We start from the raw sequence: 15,149 nt of genomic DNA on the forward strand, positions 1-15,149 counted from the left end.
CCCCCACATACTTGATCATATTATCCACTGTTGATGCCTAAGCTTCAAATATCTTTTCATATACCATACGTGACATCCCATCAATCTCTCTTCAAGTTAAATAACAATGTCCTTCATTCAACCAACTAGATGCTCAAACTCCAAAAGAAAGTATAACCTTAAAATTTAAATTCCTAGGTAACCTCAAGTCACAATTAATTCCTGAAGATAATCACAATAACTATTCCCAACCATGATTCATTGAGTAACCCACTTCAATTGCACACTTCGATCGACTCACCAAAAACTCCAAGCCAAAGTCTCTTGAATTACTACTATTGTGTTGACTCCTCTTCCACACCAACCAAAACCACTTCTTTCAAACCAAATGAGACTAGGACCAATACTCTCTGAAATCCATAACCACTCACCACTACTATACATCAATCTTACGCACCCTTAGCCAAAACCAATAATCCTCCAAACGTGCAAGTGATCCTCATTACCATTTCCATCACTAAACCTATATCCTCGAAATCAATAAGAATCATTTCTTAAATCGTCACTATCTATTATCCTTAAAATTGGTATAAATTAAATCCTCAACCTGACACTGTAACCTCATGCTAAAAATAATTATTAACCGAACTAGATCAATATCTTCCATCTCCAAAGAAATTCTCCCCTAAAAATTCTCATATCAGTAACTTAACTCAGATCAATCCTATTTTAATTCAGCCGTTCAACTCTGCAATTCTAAAACCTTAACCCAGATATAAATCATTTCCTGAAATCCTCAAGATTGATGAACTCAAATCTAAAACATTCTCCTTATAAAACTTGTAAATTCTAAAACCCCAAATGTTATCAAATTGCTTATCGAGGTCGGCAAGATCAAAAACTTCTAGTCTAAGTAATCTCTTAATTGCTTGTTGAACCTACCAGCTTAAATCCCATTAACTTATTTTCAAAAAACTATGGGGCCACAAACCTTAGATGAACTTCTCATAAATCTAACATTGACATTCGTTGAACTTACAACCCCCTACCCCAAAGACTCATTACCTAAATTCTACGGAACCTAAATCCTCAATTATCCTAAGCAATTAAAAACTATTCCCCTCCTTAGCAGCAACTTGAATACCTAATCCAAAGAGTTCTCCCAGATCCTGATATTCGAGCCTTGATATTAAAACAACCAATCACCAAGAGTTCAGGCCTACTATACCAATATTTAAGCCTAACAATGGCCTTCTCAGTCGTACCATCTTCCTGTCATAACATAACCCTTAACCCGCCTTTCAATTTCGAACAAAACCAAATAAAATTCCATAAATAAAATAACATACGACAAAATGCATAAAACCAATGAAGTAGTTCACCATAAAATAAATATAACAATAAAATAATCCGCCATAAAATAAAACAATTAAATTAAAATGACATACAAATAAATAAATAAACAATGAAATTATTATACAATAAAATAAATAAACAACAGAATTATTATACAATAAAATAAATAAAGCCAATAAAACCATACTCAACCAAGGGTAAACACTAATTAAAGCAATAAAATCAATTAAATCAAATAACATCAATTAACATAAAATAAAATAGCAATAAACTCATAATATAAAATAAATAACTTAACTTACACCACTTAAACAAAAATTTTATTATTTTAAAATAATAAAAAAAATTTTCTGGTACTATCCTAAGGGACATGTGGTTTTACCCAGAGCCGAACTGCTCTGATACCACCTGTGGCGCCCCCAATCCCCCTTATAAAAATACACAGGGATTGAAACGCCAGGATGGTGACAACACGGTCACACATCCCAACGAAGTGCCAGTGTGTGTAAATGCAACAGTGTTCAAATAAAATAACGCAGCGGATAGTCAACTAAGTACCAGAATTTAATTACAATCAAACATCAGTAAAGATTTAAATAGCAATTATACAGTCATCCCTGAAAATATTTTACAATAGTTCTAAATGTACAAACGAGTGATCCTAGATCACTCCTCAGGCGGAGCCGTCTCCTCCGGCTCGCCCTCCTCCTCCTCAGCATCAAAATCTGCGACACCACAAAATGGTCTCGCAGGTAAGTATAACCCAAACAACAATATAATACAAAATGTATTAAATGCAACTAACATGCATGCACATGAAAACATACATTTTCCACAAAACATTATTTTCCCGAAAATGATAAATTTCCAACACACACCAAAATCCCATTTTGGTCCAAATTATCCGTAAATCATTTTCCCAGAAAATGATTTACCCAAAAATCAACTCGCACTATTTTCCCAGAAAATAGTGCATTAATCCCAAATGCACCATGCATTATTTCCATATGCACCATGGTCTCCCCTATGGACCATCCGCACGTCCTGGCTTCGCAGCGGTGCTCAGTTCCGCGCCCAGCGCGTACGTGGCCAAGCACTCACACTACGCAACGAGCGATGCCCAGTTCCGCGCCCAGCGCGTACGTGGCCAGACATCCTCTAGTCCCCGCCAGCAGAAGGACCACGGAGTCGGCACGAGACCATCTCGTCCGATCCCATTGTCGCCCGGCGACAACCCAGGGGACGTTACTCAGTATATTCCGCTCCCGAGTAACCAGAGGAGCTCCACCGAGTTAATGCCCCATCTCGGCTTGGGGTCGTGATACACACGCACCAAAAATATCATCACATAAAATCATAGCTTTTCAAATCACATGAACATGAATGCAATACACGAAAACCCAGTTTTCTTTTACAAACATGATCATGCATGAAATAATGAAATGCACATGTACCAACACAATATCCAAACCAACAAATCCAACCAACCCATCAACAACAAATATCCAATCAACCAAATCAACCAAACAACTCCAATCACAAATCCATCCGACCCCCGAACTCCTCGGACTCAGTCCGGCATGCCAAAAACACAGTGAAATGGGTTAGTGCAAAAAATACATTTAAATTACGAAAGTTCTTTGGAGAAATACTTACAGTGCAATATAATAATTTTCCGAGGATCGCGAAGTAGAAAAAGGCGACGTTTGAGCAACACCACAGTGTAAAATACACTGTGGCCGTGGGTCACAAATACCCATTTTTCAACGAGGACAAACGAAGACCCAAGATTGATAGGGTAGGGCCTAGGGAGGTCGGTGAAGCTAGTGGTGGTGGTGGTTTGCCGTGGGTGGCGGCGCAAGGGGCGGTTTTAGGCCCGAAAAGTGCAAATCGGAGATGGACTTGGTGGGGCTTCACCGGTGACGGATCGGAGCTGGGGTTGGGTCCAATGGGTTGCCAAGAGGTCGAGGATGAAGTGGTAGGAAGATAGTGGCCGGAGGTGGCGCGACGGCGGCGCTGGAACGAAAGTGACGCCGCGGCTTGAATGGGCTCGTGGTGGCCAACGGCGGCGCGAATGGAGCTGGAAACGGAGGTGTGGCGTCGCCGGTGGCTGGGGAAGCTGGGGAGCCGGGCGGTGTCGACCACCGCCGGCGCACGGCGGCGGGCTGGGGGAGAGATGGATGCACGGCGAGAGAGAGAGAGTGAGAGGGAGCTGGGTCCGCGCGCGGGGAGGGGAAATAAGGAGGAAAAAAAAGAAAAGAAAAAAAAGAAAAGAAAGAAAAGAAAAGAAAAGGAAAAGAAAAAATAGAGGGAAAAGAAATGAGGTCCAATCCTCATAACTTGGGTCACAAAAATGATCCAACGGAAACGATTTCAAAACCTCAAGTTAAATAAAATAATTTAAACGTAATGGTAAAGTCAAATTGAAATAATTAAATCCACGGTAATTAATTAAATATGAAAAACAATTTAAATGCACAACAATAAATAAATATTAAGAAAGCACATAAAAATTAATTTCCACCAATTAAAATCATAGAAATAAACTCATTAAAAACCCAACCAATTTTAAAATACGAGAATAAAATTTAAATAAATAAAAATAATCCTTTAGTAAAAATACACTAAAATGCGGGGTGTTACAAATTGGGCCAAGCCAAGCCCGAGTCATCAGAAAAAAAAAAACAAAAACGTTTGAGCTGGGCCGTGAGGCCCAAGCCCATGGAAGTCAAATGACCTAATGGTCATCTTCTTCCTCCATCGGCTACTGTTCATGTGAACAGTAGCCGTTCCACAGCAGCACGCCGCTGCACCTCCGTGGTGCGCGCAGCACCGCTGTGGTGCGAGCAGCACCTTGCGGTGGTGCGCGCAGCACCACCTGGAGCCCGCAGCGCCTTGCGGTGGTGCGCGCAGCACCATTGCGTTGGTGCTCGCAGCACCACCTAGTGCGCATTTTTTTTTAAACAGATAAAAAAAAAGAGAGGATAAAAAGAACACCATACAAATCTCAAGCATATGCGAGAAAATATTATAAACTGGAAGTAATTTAAAACATGGCTCTGATACCAATGTTAGAATGCACAGCGGAAAAATACCTCAAACTCAGCTTAAAGAATTGCTCCACAAGTTTTTCCAGATTGATAAACTCCAAGCGTTTCCTCTTAGTGGCGAAAGTGTACTTCGTAGTATGAAACTAGAGTAACACTTAACAAATCCACATCCTAAATATTTTATCAAGAGAGAACAAAAAGAGAGAGAGTCTTTTTCTACTTTTCTGATAGTACCAAAAACACAATTGAATAGGATTATATATAGTTCTCCTATGCACGGGTGGCCTTAAAGGCCAGCCTTCAATTGTGTCATAGAACGGCTTAAACATGCGTTACAGCCATGCGTTACAAGCAGGAGGGGGTCAGCCCCACGTGGGCGCCCCTCCATCTAATAAATAGAAAATTTTAATTAGTTTAAAAAGAATAAAATCAAAATTTAAAAAAAAAATAGAAAAAGGTATGGTACTGTGTATTTGTGGGGATGATGAGTGTAAACTCAATAACATCCTTATACTGCCACGTCCGTTACTAGTTTGGCCCATCTAACAGCTAGCTTATTCATGAAAAACGCGTGGCAGACTGGTAACAATGGTATATGGTCCCTTTTTTTCTTTTTTCTTTTTTCTTTTTTAAGAACTACATGTGGATCATAATTCTTTCTAGCATATATACTTTGCTTTGAACAGTACCCAAGTCTTGCGGGAAATGGTGTAACGTTGCCAATAAGGAAGGAACAGCACCTCTACATATACTAGCGGGCAAGCCTTCGGCTTTCAGAAGCGGGAGTCTTCTTGTTCATGGATTGTGCAAAACAATCATTTATCACTGTACATATTCCCAATTTATCGCCGCGTTCAAAAAAAATTATCTTTCAACCTCTTTTAATTCAAAAGGATGGTGCATGATTAATGGTGTTTATTATTTTAACTTATGCATGCCATTATTTGCTAACGATGATATTCTTAACTATATAAGCTTGCATAGTCATGTAGAATATTGACTTGAATTTCGATCTTTCGTAGTATTCGTTTAGTATAAAGCTGTACTGTTGAGTGGTTTGATCATTTCACAGCTTGTCTGTTTGACCTTTATTAGAAACATAATGATCATCAAATTATTCCGTATTTTGCTCTAAATAGATTATTTTATCTGTTTCAAGTGAAATAGAAATGATCCTTACCACGTGTGACATAGAGATTATATGAAAGAATGATATATAATCAAATGGTGGTTAAATGATTGTATGAAACTTGATCTCTAGTACAATATATGATTTTGTTCTTTTTTGTATGACTTATGATCCCTTGCTGTTTCTTAATTTGGAAGGCATATTTGTTGATGAGCACGACGTGGAACAAAATGATGATCGCCCGACAAATTGGAATCCAAAATTTCCTGAGAACTACAGAGCATGCATCGACTTCTTTCAATTGTTTTGGAATTTCGTTAGCTTCGGTATGTAACTTTATTTTTTCCTTTTCTTGACTGGTAATTTCCTATATACATCGCAGGATGACAAAAAGTACACCAAGCAAAGGCAAATTGACTTGCAAATGGGAACATTTGTTCATGAAAAACTTTTTAGCTCAAGTTGTAAAAACTTGATTGAGTTCCATTTGTTTAATAAATGCACCAAGCTTGAACAAAAGTTTTTGCTAATTTATTAAGCGAATCGAAGTTATTTAAACAACTAGCTAGGCAACTCGATCATATATACATATATATATATATATATATATTATAACATCCTCATATAATAATTTTGTATTTACTGTTTTTATAGTATTATTTTTAGTCTTACAATGAAAAAAAAAATTAAATTTGAAAAAATATGATGGAATCATATTGTTTCTGATGTGATAGATGTTGTTTAAATTCTCATGAATATAAGTGTCATGTGTAGATATGTATCAATGTATATGTAAACACATGATCATACTATATATATATATATATATATATATGTATATATATATATATATATATATATATAAATGGAAAACTAATTGGTTTCTCAAAATATTTAGAAACAATTATTGAAACATATAATTTATTACAAACACAACATTCTTATGTATATGTAAGCATTGTTCAAGAAAATAATAAATTAATCAAACGACTAATATGTAATTAATGGACAACGCTTGAACATAGACATTGAATACCAATAAGTCGATATTGGACGTACAATGCTTGAACATTAAACACTCGATTCAACTCGGTTCAAGTTTTTGATTTCATGTTGCAGAAAGTACAGCTAAATATTAACTTCTGAGACGGGAAAAAAAAACTTTAAAATGATACTAAGAAAGTTAACTGCAAGTTTAATTACTTGCTGCTTCCAAGCTGCATTATTTTACAGTTTAAGTAGTTCTATATGTTGTCACGATCGATTCATTTTGCTAATATGCGGTACTGACTGAATTTTTCTTCTTTTGTCAAGTACTGCAATTAGGACTCGCTATCAGAAATAAGGTCAGAGAGAGAGATGAAGAGAGGCCCGAAAGACAGCCAGTACATCCAGGCAAGTAATGCGGTAGAATGTTTGAAAGCAAGCTCAAATATATAAATATATAAATATATATATATATATATATATATATATATATATATATGCATGAACTCCCATCAATTTCAGAAATCATGACTTTCAGAACCATATCATATAGAAAAAATCTATTTATCATCCATTTTATCATCATCATCTTATCATCCCATGATGTAGCATTAGATGATAGGTTCTCAAATTAAATATAATAAATAATCTCCAATCATTTAATGTCACATCATAGAATGATGAAAATTAAGATAATGAGTAGCATTACTCTATAATATATAGCTCCTATATTCTGAAAATATTTAAACCAAAACGAGCAAAAAAAAAAAAATCCAACTGTTTGTGTCAATAAATTAATTGTTAACCTAAAAGCATACCATGTTGTGTGTATATAAATTGTTCTGCCAATTTTTCATTATTGTGTTCTGGTTGTGTTGTAAACCTAACATTTATATTTTATCATTATAATGAATTAATACTTGTATTTTCTACAGAACTCGTAGCTCTTCAAATTCTCTACAAAATAATCAAGCTCGCAAACAGGACAATGGTGATAGTTCTAATTGCTCTAGGTATGTCAGTATACAACCAAAGTAACTAATTTTGAGGAAAAGTTCACAGATCGAGATTCTGGGAATATTAATTATATTGCGTGTCCTTAAATTCCATTTACTAATACCCCTTTGTTATGATTATGTCATCATGTGCATTCTTAATGATCATATCTTAAATATTTATATTTAGACAGTACGCATAACACACACACACGCGCATGGTTTTAATATGTATCCAGATTTATTTGTTTTTCTTCTGAGCATAATTACCTACCTAATTTTATAGTACTTCGGTCATACAATATATAGCTGTCATGTCTAGTAGTTTCTTAATTACGCTATTTTGTCTATGATGTTAACAAGGAATTCTCGCGATAAGAAAGATATATGACGAGAAAAAGCAGCACAAGTTGTCCATTCTGATCATGAACGAACTTCTGGGGAGTAGTGTCGATGTGTTGTCCGAATATTATTACAGTGGAAAGAAGCCCTTAAGCTTGCAACGGTCTGATACAAGCACAATAGATCTGGACCGAATAACTCCAGACGATGTTCCCGATACTGAAGATGACAACAGTGAAGGTAATCCAGTCAAGAACTAGCCTTGATCTCCAAAACTCATATCTAACTTTTTTCCTGCTCATGAGGGACCTGCATGATCTGTTCTTGTAAACGGCTTGTCCAAGAATATGGTTGAGAAGACCACCACTCATGTGCAGCATTGTAGCTACCCCGGTCGTAAAAGCAATTTCCTGAGAGTAAGCCCATAAATAAATAACTGTCTGAGAGTACTCCGGGCAAAGAGGGCAGCAGAATTATTAAGTGTTAAGGGAGTATTTACCTTTCTGGAATAAGGGTCATTTCTCACCTTGCGCAAGGTGAGAAATGACGCTGGGGTATGTTTAGGTTAGAAAAATGTTAGAGAAAGTTAGAGAAAGTTCCATTTCATTAATGATTAATAAAGGCCGGGAAACCAATAATTTGGCTAAATCAAGTAGTTCATGTTAGGATTAACTAGTTATCGACGACTAAGTTAAAGTGAAAATAGTGGAAGTAAAACTAATAATCATACACAGAATACTAAGATTTAAGTAGTTCGGCTCAATGTGAGCCTACGTTCACTGGTTGGGTCAGTTTCAATGAATTTCACTATCAACAAAGCTGAAGTATAAGAGATCGATTACAAAATTCTCAATCCCAGAGTTCCAATACACCCAATGAACTCTCAAGAGTCTCACAAAAGGATCTATATATCTTCGTCTCTTTGTATTCTGGTTGCTCAAAATTCAAAATACATTGAAAATAACATGTATTTATACTGAAATGGGCGCAAAACCCTATAATATAGACATTCGCTCAAGCAGCATGTCGAGAGAGGCTCGAGTGAACACTAGGGTTGGCGTCTGTTCAAGCTGAGTGTCGAGTGGGTAACGAGCAAACTCTCTACTTGGATTTTGCTCAAAGTGAGTGTCAAGCGAGTTCTGGTCTTGCTCCAGCTGACTGTCGAGCAATTGATGAACGAATAATCTGTCTAAAGCTTCGCTCGAGCAACAAAATCACTGCTCGAGCGAAAAATTAGTAGATGTGCTTTTTCAACACGAATCAAGCCACCTCAACCATTCATAATAATGGCAACTAAGCATATGCATGGAGACAGCTCAATCCCCAATTAATATTGATGGTCCCTCGAATAAGAGGGGTTCGAGCAAATCTCATAAGTTACAAAGCTAATTATTATTATTATTGTTATTGTTATTATTATTATTAATTTTGTTATTTTCCTTATATTATTGACCTTTCGGGTTAATATATAGGTGGGAACGAACTAGAAGATCCTTTATTAATTGCTTCGCGAAATGGCATTTCCGAAATTGTAGAGAAAGTTCTGGAACTGTTTCCGATTGCCATAAATGAAGTGAATAAAGAAAACAAGAATGTAATGTTATTGGCGGTGCAGTACAGACAACCACGTGTATTTCAAATCCTGTTGAAAAAAAATGTCATGATCAAAGACAGGGTGTTACGGGTGGTGGATACAAGTGGGAATAATGCAGCTCATCTCGCGGCTGAGGTTGGAGAATATAGGCCTTGGCTGATTCCCGGGGAGGCCTTGCAAATGCAATATGTACATCAAGTGGTTTGAGGTATGCATATAGAAAAAACTATATATATTTATAAAAATAAATATATATATATTTGTAATAATTAATTTTTGTCATGTTTTCGCACTTGATGCTTGGCTTCATGCAGTTCGTCACAGAGAAAATTCCCTGTAACTTTCTTACCTGCCGCAACAAGGACGACAAAACCCCTGAGGAACTATTCGTCGCAAAACACCAGCAGCTCGTCAAGGACGGTGGCAAGTGGTTAATTAAAACCTCCGAATCCTACTCCGTTGTCGCTGGACTCATAGCCACCGTGGCCTTTGCCACCTCCTCTGCAGTTCCTGGAGGCATAAGGGATAATATTGGCACTCCAACATTTGAAAACAGAACCCCATTCCACCTCTTTGCCATCTCATCACTCATCGCACTCTGCTTCTCGGTCACGGCTTTGGTGACGTTCCTCTCCATCTTAACATCAAGGAATAAAGAAAGAGATTTCGGAAAGGGCTTGCCATTGAAGCTCTTGATAGGTTTAACGTCCTTGTTCTTTGCCATAGCCGCGATGTTGATTTCCTTCTGCTCGGGACATCGCTTTGTGATAGACGATAAGTTAAAATATGTGGCGTATCCAGTGTATGCAGCAACCTGCCTACCGGTAACTTTTTTTGCTGTGATGCATTTTCCGTTGTATTTTGATCTTATAGAATCTACCTTCTCGAAGGTGCCGCGACGTAGCTACAAGGTGTCCGTTCTCTAAGTAATGTGCCTTTTTTCTATTTAGTTTTCCTTTTCTTTTATCTCCTTTTTTTGTATTTTATATGTGGAATAAGGTTCTCTCCGTGTGTGATTACGTTTGAGCAGTTTTGGACAAAAAGGAAAAAAGAATTGTTTGGCATGATATACTACATATAGAATGTACGATGAAATTCATGAATTATCTTTCCTATCGCTTGTTCTATCTCATCATTGAAACCTGCCTTTGGTTGCTTTGTGCTAGCACACTTGTTTTAGGGCTTGCATACCATTGCACATCCTAAATTGTTTATTCCAATGCAAAAGAAGAAAAGGAAACTTGAACTTTAGTTTCTAGCTAGAGTGTGGCGCCCTCGAGCCTTTCGAGGAAGTCGTGACGCTCGGATATTGTTGGCCTCAAGGATTCCACATTGTTTAATTAAGACACTTGTACTATTTTGACTTCCTATATAAAGATCACATTAAGCTACATTAACTTCTACATAATATGCACTAGCAAATTTAAAAATTATTTTCTTAGTTTTTAAATTAGGATCATATTTACAAATTTAAATTTATAATTTACCTCTAAAAATATGTTTTTGGTCACATTTGGGCCGAGGATTAATTTATGGGCCCAATGATCCTTAGGAACTATTGGAGCCGGGGGGGGGGGGGGGGGAGAGGAGGGAGGTCCGAATGAGTGGTTCCCACCGGGCAGAGTGTGGGGATGAAAACCCTACCCCCAGCGCATGTGGGGGTAGGGTGTAGGGAATGGTCTACCCTATCCCTGCATGAGCGGGTAGCACTAATGAAAAAAAAATGTGCAGGAGCGGTCTACCCTACTCCAAATGTGCCCTTAGTGCATTTTGGTTTTTGTTTTAAATTTAAAAAAAAAAACATACATACAAATTCACTAATGAAAACTTTTTTAAAGATTTAAAAAATACCAAAATGCATTAGTCGCACTTTGGGAGCAAATTTAAGTGATAACCAAGCATTTTCCTTTTAATTATTCTAACCATTGGCCATTTCCACAAACTAGCGGTTTTTTTTTTCTCTAATGCCGCACCCTAGTCCCTCTTCTCCCTTTCCCTTCCTAGAGCCCACCATATAGAGATTTACAAGCACTTCCTCGTCACCCAGTCCAATGAAGAAGAAGAAAAGGAGACTGCGAGTATAAAGTGTAAGATTTTTATTAAAATTCTATGATCAACACACCTATATTCTCATGGGTTAGTAACCTAACGAGTTTAAACTAGTTCAAATATTATCAATTAATTAATGAGTTATAGTGGGATACAAATACCTTTAGATCTCATGATAACCAAAAGTCCATTTATAGCACTAAGGGATTAAGGGTTCTCACTTATAATAACATAATTGTTCATCTAGTCATCGGAAGACACTTGGAGGAAACATTGGTAGGATGATCATTCTCTCATAGTCCGGTCAAATTCTCCATCGAACTAAGACGAAGAAGGTATATGTTTTAACCGTTGTTAATTATTATCATAGATCATAGAAAATCAAAGATCCTTATATTAATGTTCATGTTAAAATATTTAATATGTAGTATCAAAGCTTTAGGTCACAAATATTCTATGGTCTCGATAGAATATAATGCAGATTTGATATATGTCATTGTACTATAATTTAACATAATAATACTCGTTTACCTCTCTCACTTTATGTTGATATATTTTTGTAGAAGAGAAACTTACGAACTCGTTCATGAAATTTTATTGATATTCATGCGCCTGTTTGGCTTATTTGTATGCTTGGGTTATTTGTATTGTGTTGTCTCAGAGAAAGAAAGAGGAGCCGTATGAGTCAGCAGTGTGCGATGGCTGGAGTGCCTTCATTGGTAACTTGTGATGGGAAAAACACCAATGCCTCTGTGAATCTCCTCTTTGGTTGGTGGCCCGATCTCTCTCTAAGCTAGGTCTCTAATAAGTTTATTTACAACGAGTTCTTGTCGTTGCAAATTTTTATTTTTTTTCGCAAAAAGAAATTTTTCACAAAGTTTTACTTGCCGACGTGATCTCGTGGTAAAAATTTCTTATAGAAATAAATCCATTTAAATAAATAGACCTTTTAACTTAAAAAACTATTTGCGGCATGTAACACCCCGTATTTTAGTATATTTTTATTGAATGATTATTTTAATAATTCAAAAAATTATTCTCTTGTTTTAAAATTATCGGATATTTTAAATGATTTATTTTATGATCTTTAAATTGTGAAAATTAAATTGTTATGTTTTCTTAATATTTATTTATTGTTGTACATTTAAATTGTTCTTCTTTTTAAATTAATTGATTGTAAGATTTAATTATTTTATTTTCATTGTATCATTACGTTTAATTTATTTTAATGGATTTGCTGTTTTAAAATTATTTTCGTCGGATCATTTTCTGTGACCCAAGATATGAGGATTGGACCTCATTTCTTTCCCTTCATTTTTCTTTTAACTTTTTTCTTTTCTTTCCTCTTTTTTTTTTCCCCCTCAACTCTCCCTCGCGCGACAGCCCTTCCCATTCCCTTTCCCGTGCGTCCGCGTCTTCCTCACCCAACCCACCGCCGTCGCGCCGCCGTGCGCGACACCGCCCCTCCCGTTCCCTCCCCCATCGGCCGGCGACCACTCCCGGTCAATCCCAGCCCCTATCTCGCCGGTGTTCCTTGAGCTCGCACGCCGCCGTCGCGCCACCTCCGGCCACCATTTCTTCACCACTTCATTCTCGACCTCCTAACAACCCAATGGACCCAACCCCAGCTCCGATCCTTCACCGGTGAAACCTATCTATCTCTATTTCCGATTTGGACATCTTTGGCCTAAAACCACCATTTGCGCCGCCACCCTCGGCAAACCACCACCACCATTAGTTTCACCAACCTCTCTAAGCCCTACCCTATCAGTTTCAGGTCTTAGTTTGTCCCCATTCAATAGTGGGTATTTGAGACTCACGGCCACAGTGTATTTTAGACTGTTTCGTTGCTGAGCCACCACCTTTTGCACCAACGTGATCGTTTGGAAATTATTATATAGCACTATAAGTATTTTTTCAAATAACTATCGTGATTTAAATATATTTTTGCACTAACCCATATTATTGTGAATTGGTTGGACATGCCGGACTGAGTCCGAGGAGTTCGGGGATCGGATGGATTATGGACGGAGTTGTGTATTTGGTTGGTATTGTAAAATGTTGGTTGTTGGTACGGTGTTGTTCATGTACATGGCATATTGCATGCATGATCATGTTTGTAAAGGAAACTGGGTTTTCATGTACATGCATTCATGTTCATGTGTTTCATGAAAATTGAGTTTTCATATGTTAAAGGATTTTGGGTGAGTGTGTATCACGACCCCAAGCTGAGATGGGGCATTATCTCGATGGATCTCCTCTGGTCACTCAGGAGCGGAATATACTGAGTGACGTCCCTGTATTGTCGCTGGGCGACGATGGGATCGGATGAGATGGTCTCGTGCCGACTCCGTGGCCCTTCTGCTGGCGGGGGCTAGAGGGTGCTTGGCCACGAACGCTCTAGGCGCAGAACTGAGCATCACTACAAAGCCACGACGTGCGGATGATCCCTAGGGGAGATCATGGTGCATTAGTTAATGGAATAATTGGCTGTTTTCTGGAAAAATAACGTGTGTTGATTAAAATGATTTTATGTGATTTATTTTCTAGGAAAATGAGGTTTTATTGATTTGGGTCATTTTCTGGGAAAATGACGGAGTATTATTTTTGGGCCAAAATGAGATTTTGGCGTGTGTTGAAAATATCTATCTTCGGGGAAAATAATATTTTTTGGATCTAATGCATATTTCATCATATGCATGCATGTTGGTCGCATTAATGTATTTTTATCTCGTAGCTGTTTGGTCTATACTTACCTACGGTATCATTTTATAGTAACACAGATTTCGATGCAGATGAGGCTGAGGGTGAGCCTGAGGATTCGGCTCTGCCCAAGGAGTGATCTGGGATCACTCGTTTTGGTTTGAGACTTGTAAAATATTTATTTTGGATGACTGTATAATTTTTAAACCTTTTTACTGATTGTTTAAATTGTATTAACCATTCTGGTACTTAGTTGACTTAATTATCCGATACGTTGTTTATTGTATACTGTTGCATGTATACACACTTGGTACTATCGTTGGGATGTGTGACCCAGTTGTTACCATCCTGGTATCTCGATTATCGTGTCTCCTTACATGGGGGTCGGGGGCGCCACACGGCAGTTCATTCTCGCCGCAAAAGCTATTTCCTCGTCGCAAAAACTAATAAGCCACATAAACTAATATTTGGTAAGTTTATTTGCTGCAATTTTTTGTTGTAGCAAAAAAACTCTTTTTTTCGTCGCAAACAATTGTTTTTCCACAAAATTGTACTTGCCGCCGTGATTTGGTGGCAAAAGGCTTATTTTTTTCTATGAACAGCTTTCGTGTCATTAGTTAATTATTTACAGATAGTATACCTTGAGAAAAAAATTCATGAAAAAAGACTGAATTTATTGTAGTGGTTGCTAATTGATTCTACTATTGTTGTGAATTGATTGAGAAAATCAGAGATTAGCCTATAGTACATTGAAGATTATTGGGAGGAGTTAAAAATGATTATGGCCAGTATGAGTATTCGCATATCCCACGTATTTTGAGAAAAAAATGCAGCAACAGATATGTTGGCAAGGCTGGCTTCAGAGGGCTGCACGGCTTCTTGGAATGCTTATGCAGACCTACCTTGGAGGCTTCGGGGTCTTTTAAAAATAGATAAGATGGGTCTTCCATATATCTGTTATGGTT

The 15,149-nt window shown here is 37.4% G+C and overlaps 1 protein-coding gene and 1 long non-coding RNA gene across 2 annotated transcripts; both read left to right on the forward strand.

Moving 5' to 3' along the window:
• Positions 1-5,084: 5,084 nt before the first annotated feature.
• Positions 5,085-6,910, forward strand: LOC121261895. Its single transcript, XR_005940024.1, has 3 exons — positions 5,085-5,212; positions 5,712-5,840; positions 6,829-6,910. It is a non-coding gene; the product is annotated as an uncharacterized LOC121261895 (long non-coding RNA).
• Positions 6,911-7,489: 579 nt separating this feature from the next.
• Positions 7,490-12,211, forward strand: LOC121262192. Its single transcript, XM_041164593.1, has 5 exons — positions 7,490-7,514; positions 7,860-8,078; positions 9,311-9,633; positions 9,747-10,256; positions 12,143-12,211. The coding sequence occupies exons 1-5, from the start codon at positions 7,490-7,492 to the stop codon at positions 12,209-12,211; spliced, it is 1,146 nt and encodes a 381-aa protein (XP_041020527.1).
• The last annotated feature ends 2,938 nt before the right edge of the window (positions 12,212-15,149 follow it).

The sequence above is a fragment of the Juglans microcarpa x Juglans regia genome, chromosome 4S (assembly GCF_004785595.1).
Source record: "Juglans microcarpa x Juglans regia isolate MS1-56 chromosome 4S, Jm3101_v1.0, whole genome shotgun sequence".
Classification (NCBI taxonomy): domain Eukaryota; kingdom Viridiplantae; phylum Streptophyta; class Magnoliopsida; order Fagales; family Juglandaceae; genus Juglans; species Juglans microcarpa x Juglans regia.

Excerpts from the sequence above, each read along its gene's own strand:
- LOC121262192 (XM_041164593.1), top strand. The coding sequence starts at position 7,490 with ATGGTGATAGTTCTAATTGCTCTAG. Across the intron at positions 9,634-9,746 it reads TGCAATATGTACATCAAGTG|TTCGTCACAGAGAAAATTCC; the intron begins GTTTGAGGTATG and ends GGCTTCATGCAG. Across the intron at positions 10,257-12,142 it reads ATGCAGCAACCTGCCTACCG|AGAAAGAAAGAGGAGCCGTA; the intron begins GTAACTTTTTTT and ends GTGTTGTCTCAG.